The 13,462-nt window shown below is 37.9% G+C and overlaps 1 protein-coding gene across 3 annotated transcripts in view; it reads left to right on the top strand.

Annotated features, from left to right (window-relative positions):
* KIF4A (kinesin family member 4A) overlaps positions 1-13,462 on the top strand; it is a 120,997-nt gene that overhangs the window by 3,051 nt on the left and 104,484 nt on the right. For all 3 annotated transcript variants that reach the window (XM_082716140.1, XM_082716138.1, XM_082716139.1), the window contains 4 exons: positions 1,283-1,473; positions 2,843-2,935; positions 6,086-6,252; positions 6,477-6,571. In XM_082716140.1, coding sequence (XP_082572266.1) covers positions 1,339-1,473; positions 2,843-2,935; positions 6,086-6,252; positions 6,477-6,571 — 490 coding nt within the window. In that variant the 5' untranslated portion in view covers positions 1,283-1,338. The remainder of the gene's footprint in view (positions 1-1,282; positions 1,474-2,842; positions 2,936-6,085; positions 6,253-6,476; positions 6,572-13,462) is intronic.

Genomic DNA, 13,462 nt, shown 5'->3' with positions numbered 1-13,462 from the left:
TTCTTCAGCTCAGGACATGATCCCAGGGTGCTGGGATCGAGCCCCACGTCGGACTCTCTGCTCAGCTGGGAGCCTGCTTCCTCCTCTCTCTTCTCTCTGCCTGCCTCTCTGCCTACTTGTGATCCCTGTCTATCAAATAAATAAATAAAATCTTTAAAAAAAATTAAAAATTAAAAAAATTTTAAAAAAGAAGACAATTATGTGATTCTGCCCATTTCTTCCAATAAACCACTCCTCTTTCCTTTAGCTGTTCTGGAAACAGTATGGTTTCCAGACCCTTCATTATCTGGTCAGCTTCCTCAGAATCTTGCTTCACAGCTCAGTAAGAGCACTATAGTTCTATACTTTTATCTTAACTTGGGAATCTATGAGAATTAAATTATAGTCTTTAGAGGCAATATAAAGTAGATAGTGATGCCAATATATATGTTTGGTTAACATTGCTCTCAGTTGCAAATACGAAGCCAATATTTTTCAGTCAGCTCAACATCATCCTCCTGTGCTCTGAATTCCCAATACCAGAGAGCCCTGAATATTTTGGGAAAAGTACTGCAACTTGGTTTCCCCAGTTATTACTATATATACATATCTGTAGTATTGTAGAACATTGTAGAATGTTATTCGTTTGTCCCATAGTCATGCCAGGTAATACTATCTATTTATTACAGTGAAAATCTTAATGGAACATCTTATGATCTTTCAGAATATCAAGGAAGGTCTTCATTTAGACAAACGAGTTCTTTTAAAAAGGGTGAAAAAGGCCAAGGAGGCTGATATATATGGTCCAGGTGCAGTCTGAGAGTTTAGATAAGGAGTGGATGCTTTCATTGATTATAAAAATCAACTTTGGTGACTTTTCAGATGAAGACTGGTCATCAAAAACACATACATTGGAATTCCCTATATTTATGAACCTTCTAAGACTTGCATTTAGTTCCCATAATTTAACATGGCTAAAAGTAGAATTGGAAAGCTCTGAATGGCTTCTTGGCAGTGAGTCGGCCACTTTCATTATTTCAGTCATACCTTTTGACTTCTTAGCTTTTAAGGGCAATGAAGAGGGGCACACATTCTGGGGCTGGTATTTTTCTCCTTTGCTGGTTTGGAGTAATGCAAAATCCTGGCACTCGTGTAAGTTTTCTCTGTGTCTGCTATTCCGAAGAGACCCCTGTCTCAAGGGAGCAGTCTCAATTTTATTGCAAGTAATTGCTGAAGGAAAGGGTATTTTGTTGATTGGATGAAAATATGAGCACTACTATGCTTGTGACTTCTATTTTGCCAGGATACAATGCAACCGTCCTGGCCTACGGGCAGACTGGCTCTGGAAAAACCTATTCAATGGGAGGTGCATATACTGCAGAGCAAGAGAATGAACCAACAGTTGGGGTCATCCCAAGGGTAATACAGTTGCTCTTCAAAGAAATTGATAAAAAGAGTGACATCGAATTTACTCTGAAAGTGTCGTACTTGGAGGTAAATGATTTATCTTTAATTATACTGAATTCAAATGTTTCTTCGGGTAGAAAAAAATAAATCCAAATCAAGTTTTTTCCTGGCAGACTCAAATTAGTAAATTGCATTTTTAGTAAAGTACATTTTAATAAATTGATAGAGAAAATTTACTGGCTCAGTTGGAGCTGGCTCCCGCCCAGTTCTTTTTTTGTCAGAATAGTCTGTTTAATCTGATTGTTAGAGGAGTTGGCATTGCCGCATAAAAAGATGATAGGAGGTTTTTAATTCCAATTTGGCCTCTGCTGCTGATTCCCTGTAGAGTCTGCAGAAAAATATTTTATTTCCCTTAGCTCTTTTGAGGCCTAAGTGATAATGCTTCTACTTCAGGAAGAATGTTAGAGAAAATGGGTGAAGTGTTGAGCTGTGTGATAGAATGTGTTTGTTCAACAGATGTTACTGAATACCTACTGTTGTTACAGGGCCTGTTCTAGGTACTTGGGATCTATCCGTGAACAAAACATAAAAATCCCTACCCTTGTGGGGTTTTCATTCTAGTGAATATCACTATACAACTGGATTGGCCAGTTATATCTAACTTCATGACCTCGAACACGTGTTCAGGAAATTTATGGTTTTGGGGAAACTAGCTAGTTGGTTCCATAGCAGTGATATCTTTGACAAGCATTGATTAAGCTTACATAATATAAGCATGAAGTTATATATTGTATGTGAATACTTCATCCTGGAGTTGAATCTTAATACGTTAATGGGTATTGGAGGTGTAGAGTTGGAAGACTGGGAGTTAAACATCATTCAGATTTAGCCTTCTTGAATCTCTTGATTAACCCAGTTATGGTCAGGTAATCAAATGTAAAAATTACTGAAGAACCTGCTATGTTAAATTGCAGCAACAACAATAATAGCAAACAAATGTGGTGCTTACTATGTACTACACACTGTTGTAAATGCTGAAAGTTCTGGTTGTTGAAATATTGGTTGCCATTTCTCCAGTGCTTCCCATTTCCATTGTCCCCTAAAGACCCATTACTTAAACATTGTAGCCAAATCAGGGAAGGTGATGATGTTATGGTATTGTCAAAGAACTGAATTTGGGCATTTGTATAACTTTTCACTGTGTCTGCTATTCCCAAGAAACTGTCTTGAGAGAGCAGTCTCAATTTTGTTACAGTGACTATGTGTATTCATTCTTATAAGTATCAAATTCTTACATGTGAGATTAAAGGCCTTTTCTTAACTATGAAAATAATATGTTGTAAAAATTTTTTAATACAGAAAGTCACAAAGAATTTAAAAAATCACCTATAATCCCACCACCCTCAAATTACCACTGTTAACATCTTGTTTTTACCACTTTATTTTTAACAACCAGATTTACAATGAAGAAATCTTGGATCTTCTATGCCCGTCTCGTGAGAAAGCCTCTCAAATAAATATACGAGAGGATCCCAAAGAAGGCATAAAGGTGTGTTTGTCTCTCATTTGTTGTTACTGAAAAATGTTGGCTACTGCTGAAGTTCACATTGCTTTTATTTGCCACTGTAGTTTTAAATGGCTGCTGACATCTCAGTCTGTAAGATTTTGTGTGATCCTGATTTCCTTTGTTAGTCTAGAATTCCTAAATGGGAGCTTTTGTGGGGAAGGAAGTTTTGTCATCTTCCTGTTACCTTTTACCAACTAAATATTTTTTTTTAAAGATTTTATTTATTTATTTGACAGAGAAAGATCATAGGTAGGCAGAGAGGCAGGCAGAGAGAGAGAGAGGAGGAAGCAGACTCCCTGCTGAGCAGAGAGCCCGATGCGGGACTCGATCCCAGGACCCTGAGATCATGACCTGAGCCAAAGGCAGCGGCTCAACCCACTGAGCCACCCAGGCGCCCCCAACTAAATATTAATTAATTATTTACACAGTTCCAAGCCTGGGCTATTCATTATAATAGCTTTTAGCCACAAATGGTTATTTAAACTTAAGTGAACTAAGATAAGATGAAATTTAAAATTCAGTCCCTTTTTCACACCAACCCAATAGTGTCAAGTACCCAATAGCTACACATGGCTACTATAGGACAGCACAGATACGGACCATCTCCATGGTCACAGAAAATTCTGTTGGGCCAGCACTATAACAGACATTATGGTAGGCTTTGGGATAATATTTAAAAGGAAGAAATTAAATAATATAAAACATTTTAAATCCATAAGTACCACAGGAAGAAGAGATCACTTACATGAGAAGTTTCTGTCATATGGTTTAGATGCAGGATGAGGAGCTATAGCTGAACAGAAAATTTGAGGGAAATTTGGGAGTTTTGTATATGGGAGTGGACCAAATCCAGAAGCCAGTATTGAAAACAGACAGAGTTTGGGTCTAGCTTCAGCTCGAGTATTCAGGAAGAGAATCCAAGGCTGGAAGTGGATGGGAGTAGTTTATATAGTTGGGAAAACTTGGTCAAATAGTGTCTTATCTTATTCCTCTTCCACCCTTCACTGCACAGGAAGATGAAGGTTTAGGGTACAGGTGCATGAGGAGCAGATGTGCTTCTGATTGTTTTTTTTTTCTTCTGGGTTATTAAGACATTAGCCAGGTATTAAAAGCAAGACTTGAAAGATCAGACCTATTTTGAAAGCCTGATAGGGGCACCTGGGCGGCTCAGTTGGTTAAGTATCTGCCTTCAGCTCAGGTCATGATCCCAGGGACCTGGATTCGAGCCCCATGTTGGGCTCTTTGCTCAGTGGTGAGTCTGCTTCTCCCTCCCTCTCTCTCAAGTATAAATAAAATCTTTTTTTTTTTTTAAAGCCTGATACACTTGGAATACAGGAAGATGATTTGGATAGTGGGGATAAGAAACCTTATCAAAGTGGACAAAGTGCATACTATCACCAGAAAGAATATTGGTACTGAGCCAGGTCTTGACCCAGTTCCAAGATCTTTTATTATATGTCCCATGCCAAAGCAGGAATTAAATCCCAAGCATTCTTTGAGGTACAATTTTCAATACAAAGTGTGCACTTTTTATTTAAATTGGGATGGGTAAGGACAAGTTTGTCAACCACTCTTCAGGTGTGATAGATGGTATATAAGTAGAGAGAAAAGAAGTAAGTGTAATCTTGTAGCAAGGAGTAGCTTAAGCAGAAAATACACTCCTTAGGGTGGTAAGACTAGCCCAATCTATCTGGATTCGAGGCCCTGGGTTGAGAAGTAACAGGTGTGTTAGGACCAGATTATGAAGCCAGGCTAAAGCTTCATTCGTTCCATCCCTGTAGACAGTATATAAGTGAGACAGCTCTGGCTACTTTTACAAGTTTTTACCTTATGTGTATATCTCTCCAACTGTGTTAGCTCCTGGAGGTTAGGAGGATGTCTTAAAATCTCATCGGGTCTTTATTATCTAGCACAGAACTAGTGGTTATTTGGTGACATTTTCAGTGGCAGGATTTTAGGGAGATTAAACAGAAGTGGCTTGAAAAGAAGACAGACTAGGGTGAGGAATGTTGGAGAAACTTTGTCTTATTCTTCAGGCATGAAATAAGTAAGGCTTGAAGGACGAGGCAGGTAGATGTGGAAATAAAAGGAAGCAATGGATTCAAAAGAAAAATGGCTAGGAGTGGGAGATAGATGAGGTCTGGAGAAATGGGAGGAAAGGAGGGTGAATCTGAGGTTTTGAGCATAGAGTAATAGAAGTGGAGAGAGTTGGTGCTGGTGGAAGGAAGATGAGTTTGGTTCATAATTCACTATTTTCCAAGTGTGAGTGGCAGGCAATTAGAAATAAAGGACCAGGGACGCCTGGGTGGCTCAGTTGGTTAAGCAGCTGCCTTCAGCTCAGGTCATGATCCCAGCGTCCTGGGATCGAGTCCCACATCGGGATCCTTGCTCCGCAGGGAGCCTGCTCCTCCCGCTGACTCTGCCTTCCACTCTGTCTGCCTGTGCTCGCTCGCGCTCGCTCTCTCTCTGACAAATAAATAAATAAAATCTTTAAAAAAAAAGAAAAGAAAAGAAATAAAGGACCAGAAATCAGGGCCACAGATGTAGATCTGGGAGCTAGGGAGTAATAAAACAATAGCATATTTGGGCTAGCAGGGGCTTCATAATCATCTAGTTCAATCTCCAGATGCTCCAAGAGATTTTAACATGTACAAATTCTCTTAGGTAGATACAGTACCAAGCCTAGGACCCTGTTTTCCCACTCTTTCCCCTAGTGAAAATGTCTAAAACCAGTCAGAGGTATAGGGAGGGGCATAGGGTCACGTGGAGAAAGTAGCAAAGAGAAATACTATATTTGCATTGCCTTTGCTGTTCTTGAGGCCAAAGCTGACCTTCACATGGGGGCTCACCAGAAGGCACCTATCCGTTGCTCTATCCTAAAATGTAGAGATCTCTTCTAGCTCCAGTGTTGTCTGGTACCCTTGTTTTGGAAATCCCAAGGGAGATGAGAGACCATGGTTTACAGTCACCCCAGAGCTGCTGGTTAAAACATTCCCCATCACCACACCTGTTCTGTTTGCTGAGGTTCTGTTGGAACATCAAAGCATTATTTTTTAACCTACTGGTCCTTCTATCTCTGGTGAAGTATGTAAAACAGAATCATAAGGGCATTTTTTTCTTTCTTTGAATTAGATTGTGGGACTCACTGAAAAGACTGTTGTAGTCGCTCTGGATACTGTTTCCTGTTTAGAACAGGGCAACAACTGTAGGACCGTGGCCTCCACAGCGATGAACTCCCAGTCATCCCGATCTCATGCCATCTTTACCATCTCCATAGAGCAAAGAAAGAAGAGTGACAAGTAAGTTGCTGTTCGCAGTTTAAAGAGTCAAGATTGTTAACGGTAGTTCTACCAAGGTTGAATAGTAAGTTGCTTCTTAAGTGCATTTGATGAATCATCAGACATCAGTACCCTGAGCACTGGTAGCCAGTGGAGCCATTTTGACTGGTTTGAAAGAAAACAAGAGCCAGCAGGTCATTCTCATTGACCTAACCATTCTCATTGGTGTCTTCTTGTCATCACAGGAGTAGCAGCTTTCGCTCCAAGCTGCATCTCGTAGACCTTGCTGGATCAGAAAGACAGAAGAAAACCAAGGCTGAAGGGGACCGTCTGAAAGAGGGTGAGAAAAATTAAGACCACAAGTGTAGATGGAAACTTCCAGTACTCTTACTGTGTTGTTGGTATCTTGACTGAAATATTTCGGGTTATTTTCTAACAGTAGCTACAATTCAAGTTCAAGGCTAATACCAGAAATAGTGAAAACCTCTTTCTTTCCCTTGCACTCATTTTCTAATTTAGGTCTGAGATTTGGATCTGGCCCTTGGTTTGATTTCATCTGGTCCAGGCAAGTTTTAGTTTTTGTTTGGTTTGGTTTGGTTTGATTTTATCCCCAACTGCTTATGGTTAAAATTGGTCTCCTGATTCTGTCATCCCAAGTATTCACTGTCCTTTTTAGATATTGTCACTTATAAACCTCATCAGCATGGTCTCCATATCTTCATTTAAGCTGTTGGATATACATGATGAAGGACCTAAGGCTAGAAGAACCCCACAGTGTATGCTGTTAGAGAACTTAGTCTAGCATGTTGGGGCCTGGTGATTTGTATGCTTTGGGAATGATCTTTCAAGTGATTATTAATCTATCTAACAAAAATTAACAACCAGCCCCTATTTCTCTATTTTGTGCTTAAGGACCTTGTCAGAGATTTTGCCAAATGCCTTGCTAAAGTTCAGATATACAAAGTCTGCCATATTTCTCTTAGCTACCAGTTTAGAGACATGACAAAAAAGAAATAAGGATTAGACTAAATTGACTTCTTCTTAGTGACTTCAAGCTGGCTTCTAGTGCTTATTCTTCCATTTCTAGGTTCTTGAAAGCCATCCCATAATCATCCATCCCCTAATAGTCTAGAAGACTTACAGCAAACTTACCAGTCTTTAATTTATAGAATTAACTTCTACTACTCCTTCTTCTTTCTTTTTTTTGAAAATTGAAATTATATCTGCCTAGTCTTCTGGAACATCTTTCTCTGTGATTCCTCAAAGATCATTGACAGCGCTTCAGCATTCTCATTTGAAAGTACACTCCACTTCCTTGGCTATAATTTCTCTGCTTCAAGATATTTGAACTCCTGTTAAAGGAGTCAAGTTCTCAGTTACTACCTTTTTACTCATATTGGGCTGCAGTTCCCTCTGGGGAACTGAGAATGCAGGAGCAAAAATAGTAATTGAAGAATTTTACCTCTGTCACATATCATTATTATACTGTTGGCACAGGGCAGAGACCTATTTATTGCTCATTCAGCTTTTTGTTCTGAATGTATTTGAAAGTGCCCTTTTTGTTCTATGTTTGCACGGTGAGATTTAGCTTTCTTAATACTATTTTTAAAGGTTCTTGTGCCTCTGTCTTTTTTTAGGTTTACAGTTCTGAGTTTTTTTTAACATCTTTATTGAGATATAATTCACATACCATAAAATTCACCCATTTAAACTGTACACTTCCATGGATATATTCAGAGTTGTGCAACTGGCACCACAACCTAACTTTTGAACATGTTTATTACCCTCAAAGAGAAACTCACCCCCCATGCCATTTAGCAATCACTCCACATTGCCAGCCTCTAGGCAACCGTGACCTGTATTTCATGTAAGTATGATCATACAATATGCAGTCTTTTGTGACTGGTTTGTTTCACTTAGTGCAAGGTTTTCAGGGATCATCCATGTTGTAGTGTGTTGCAACACTTCGTTCCCTTTGACTGCTGAATCATATTCCATTGTGTGGACATATGTTTTCTTTGTCCATTCATCAGTTGTATTTGGCTCTTTTGAATATTGCTCTGTGAGCATCTGTGTATAAGTTTTTGTGTAGACAAATGTTCTAATTTCCCTTTAGGTATACACCTAACTGTATAATCACTGGCTGGGTCATATGCTAACTTTTAAGTGCCTTTTTTTAAATTAAAATATAACTAATATACCATAAAATTCACCCTTTTAAAAAAAACTGTGTAATTCGGTAATTTTTAGTATATCCACAAAGTTGTGTAACCATCACCATGGTAAATTTTAGAACATATTCGTCACCCAAAAAGAAAACCCACACACATTAGCAGTCATTCCCTATTTTTGCCCAACCTCCTCCCTGCCGCACCCCCAGCCCCACCTATCTATGACTAATGCTCTTTCTGTCTCTACAGATTTGCCTCTTCTAGACACTTCATAACACATCTGGTCACACAATATATGGTCCTTTGTGACTGGCTTCTTTCACTCTGACAGTGTTTTCAAGGCTCGGCCATGTTGTATAGCATGTGTCAGCGTTCATGCCTTTTTATCGCCAAACAATATACTACTACATGAAAATATTAATATACTATTATTACACATTCATCATCAATATTTACTAGTGTATATTTATTTATCCACTGATGGACATTTGGGCTGTTTCCACTTTGGGTTATTAGGACTACTGCTGCCATGAGTTTTGACATACAAGTTTTCTGGTAGATGTCAGTTTTCATTTCTCTCAGGTACATACTGAGGAGTGGAATTGCTGGATCATATGGTAACTCTGTGTTTTACTTTGTGAGGAACTACCAGATTGTTTTTCACAGCAACTACACCACTTGAACATTCTCAGAATTGCTTTCTTAGAATTCTAATTCTAAAATTAGCTTTCTAATTTTTCCATATTCTTACTTTTATTATGTCTTTATTTGGAGCCATCCTAGGGGGTGTAAAGTGATACCCCATTGTGGTTTTGGTTTGCATTTCCCCAGTGGCTAATGATGTTGAGCATTGTTTTATGTGCTTATCAGCAATATTTATATCTTTTTAGAAAAATGGTCATTCAGATTCTTTGCCCGTTTTTTAATTGAGTTATTTATCGTTTTATGGTTGAGTTATGTATGTTCTTCATACATACTGGATACTAACCCCTTATCAGGTATATGCTTTGCAAATGTTTTCTCCCATTCTTTGGTCTGTGTTTTCACTTAGTGATGGTATCCTTTGAAGCACACAATTGAAAAAATTTGGATGAAGTCCATTCATCCATTTTTTTCTCTTGTTGCTTATGGGTTTGGTGTCATATCTATGGAAAATGCCCAGTCCAAGGTCAGAAAGATTTATGCTTCTGTTTTCTTCTAAGAGCTTTATGGTTTTAGATGCTGTATTTAAGTCTTTGCTCCATTTTGAGTTAATTTTTGTATATGGTGTGAACTGGCTGTCCAAAGTTCAGTCTTTCACATGTAGATAATTAGTTATCCCCACATTATTTGTTGAAAAAACTATTTTCCCCCCTGCTGAATTGTTTTGGCATCTTTGTCAAGAAGTAGTTGAATTCTCAGTCCTACTCCATTGATCTGTATGTCTCTATCCTTATACCACTACTACACTGTCTTGATTACTGTAGCTTTGTAGTAAGTTGTGAAATCAGGAAGTGTGAGTGCTCTGACTTTGTTCTTTTTCAAGATTGTTTTGGCTATTCTGGGTCCCTTGCATTTCCATATGAATGTTAGGATCAGCTTGTCATTTTCTGCAAAGAAGCCAGCTGGGATTTTCATAGGGGTTGTGTTGAATCTGTAGATTCATTTAGGAATATTGTCATCTTGATATTAAGTCTTTCAATTCACAAAAATCAAATGTCTTTCCATTTATTTAGATCCTCTTGAATATATTTGAATAATTTTTAAAATTTTCAGTGTCTAAGTTTTACAGTTCTTTTGTTAGATTTATTCCTAAATATTTTATTCTTCTCAATGCTGTTGTAAATGGAATTGTTTTCTTAATTTCATTTTCAAATTGTTTATTGAGCTTTGTTTTTTGTTTGTTTGTTTGTTTTGTTTTTTTAAGATTTTATTTATTTATTTGACACAGAGAGATCACAAGTAGGCAGAGAGGCAGGCAGAGAGAGGGGGAAGCAGGCTCACTGCTGAGCAGAGAGCCCGATGTGGGGCATGATCCCAGGACCCTGGGATCATGACCTGAGCTGAAGGCAGAGGCTTAACCCACTGAGCCACCCAGGCGCCCCGTTTATTGAGCTTTGTATAGTGATCTTGTGTCTGCGACCTTGCTGAACCTGTTTGTCAGTTCTAATGGTTTTTTTTTTTTTTTTTTAAGATTTTTATTTATTTATTCGACAGAGAGAAATCACAAGTAGTCGGAGAGGCAGGCAGAGAGAGAGGGAAGCAGGCTCCCTGCTGAGCAGAGAGCCCGATGCGGGACTCGATCCCAGGACCCTGAGATCATGACCTGAGCCGAAGGCAGCGGCTTAACCCACTGAGCCACCCAGGCGCCCAGTTCTAATGGGTTTTTTAATGGATGTCATCTGTAACAGATATTTTTCCTTCTTCCTTGCTGGTCTGGCTGCCCTTATTTCCTTTTCTTGCCAAATTGTCCTGGCTAGAACCTCCATGACAATGTTGAATAGAAATGGTGAGAATGGATATTGTTGTCTTATTCCTGAGTTTAGGGGAAAAGCATTCAGTCTTTTACTATTAAGTATGAGGTTAGCTGTGGAGTTTTCATAGATGCCCCTACCAGGATGAGGAATTTCTGTCTATACCTAGTTTGTTGAGTGTGTTTATCATGAGTTTTTCAAATGATTTTTCACAATCTATTGACATGATCACATATTTTTGTTCATTATTCTGTTGGTATGGTTTATTGCATTAATTGATTTTTCGATGTTAAGCCAACCTCATATTCCTAGAATTAAACCTAACTTGTTTTTGTATGCTTAGTGACTTTCTCGAACTAATTCTATAATTTCCTGTAGTGTGCAGTCTCAGAAGTGTATGCTTAGTTACTTAGTTACTTAGTTACTTGGTTAACTACTGATTTGTCTCAGACTTCTTTAAATGTCTTGAACTGTAACTCTTCTGCATTTGCCTAGGGCTCTGTGTTATGTGTGGGGGCTTGTCTCTAATACTCAGGCTCTCTACAACTCTATCCTAGTCTTCACTTCTTCAACAGGGCCTCAGCATCAGCCAGGGGTGCAAGATAAGTGCTTTTTAGGCCTTTTTTCCTGAGCACGCACATGGCTTTCTAGATCTCCAGAAATATATCAGAGATTTTTAAAGCCTCCTGTGGACTCTTCATTCCCACATCTTCCTTTTGAGTTTCCAAGCAGGCTCTTGTTTAACTGTGCCTATTAAGTATGGTGTGCATCATTACCAGATATTTTTCTATACATAAATGTGTGTGTACATGTAGTAATATATTTGTTATTGCCTTTAAAATTTTGGTATTATTAAATTAATTTACTCCCTTTGAATAACACAATACATGAATAAATTGCTAATATAAAACACAAGCAATGCAGATGAAGATAAACCATGCCTCCCACCCCCACTCCCTACCCGTGCCTTGATTTTCCTCCCAATCCTAATCTAGGGGTAACCACTTTCACCTGCCTGTTTTTTTTTAACCTGGTGTTTCCCTATTGTTTTTAAAGACAAATGCTATCATCTGCATACTATTTTTTAAACTCCTTTTGTCTCTTAATAATGTATCTTTGAGGGATACCTGGGTGGCTCATTTGGTTAAAGCATCTGCCTTTGGCTCAGGTCATGATGCCAGGGTCCTGGGTTTGAGCCCTGCATCAGGCTCTCTGCTCAGTGGGGAGCCTGCTTCTCCCTCTCCCTCTGCCTGCCACTCTGCCTACTTGTACTTTCTCTCTGTCAAATAAATAAAATCTTTAATAAAATGTTTTAAAAATAATATCTTCAAATTTTTTTTGTACCTCTATAAAAATCTGCGTCATTTTTATGATTGCTATATAGGATTCCACAGTGTACAAGTGTACTTTGTTTATTTATTCCTGTTTTGAAAGACATTTAGATTATCAAGTTTCTACCTATTGCAAAATGATGCCTCAGTCAATAGCCTTGTATGTGATATATACTTGAAAGTATTCTCTAGATTATATACTGGGAAGAGGAATTGTTAGGGTGAAGGGCATACACATTTGAGATTTTAAATACTGCTAAATATTGTTCTCTAAAATGTCTGTCCCAGTATGCATGCCACCTACACTATGTGAGAATATTTTCGTGTACTGTTGACAATATTAGATAAATATTAGATATTATTGACCTTTCTTATTTCTATCTTGAGCATAGCATGTTATTTTTAAAAATTTGTATTTCCCCCAATTACTTGTGAAACAGCATTTTTTCGTGTTATTGGTCATTTCTTTTTCTGTTTCTGTGAACTGTCTGTTCATACCCTTTGCTTATTTTTTTCTTTCAGGTTGTATTTTTGGTTGACTTTAGAGGTTGTCTATATATTTTGAATATTAATACCTTGCTATGTATGTTATATATATTTTTCTCAGTCTCGTTTTTTAACTTTGTAATCTTTTCATTTATATTTATGGGTGTGTTTTCCCTTTTTTTTCTTGAGGTAAATTATATATGCAATAAAACTCACGTATTTTAAATGTTCAATTTGTTGAGTTTTGATAGTTGTATATGTACTTATCATCCAGTTTGGGTGTAACTATCACCTAAAACATGATATGAAAGAAACATTTCCATCTACTCCACAAAGTTCCCTTGTACCTCTTTCCAGTCAATCCACCCTAACCATATTCCACCTTAAGCAACCACTTTCTTTCTGACTTCTGTTACCATAGATTAATTTTGCATGTTCTTAGTCTTCTATTAATGGAATCATATAATTTTTATGTTCCTAGCTTCTTTTGTTTAGCATAATGTAGTTAGGGTTTTTTTTTTTTTTAGATGTGTCCATGTTCTTGCTTTGATTAATAATGTGTTCCTCTGTGTTGCTGAGTAGTATTCCATTATCTGATTATACCACTGCTTGTTTTTCCATTCTCCAGTAGATGGAAGTTTGGGTTATTTCCAGAGTTTTGGCTATTAGGAATAAGGCTGCCTTGAACATTCACATACAGATCTTTTTGTTAATATGTTTTCATTTCTCTTGGGTAAATACGTCAGAGTGGAGGAGGTAGATACGTATTTTTAACTTTTTAAGAAAGAGC

Source organism: Mustela nivalis (assembly GCF_964662115.1).
Source record: "Mustela nivalis genome assembly, chromosome: X".
In the NCBI taxonomy this organism is placed as follows: Eukaryota; Metazoa; Chordata; class Mammalia; order Carnivora; family Mustelidae; genus Mustela; species Mustela nivalis.
The sequence above is the reverse complement of the archived record's forward strand: the minus strand, read 5'-3'. Positions and strand labels throughout refer to the sequence as shown.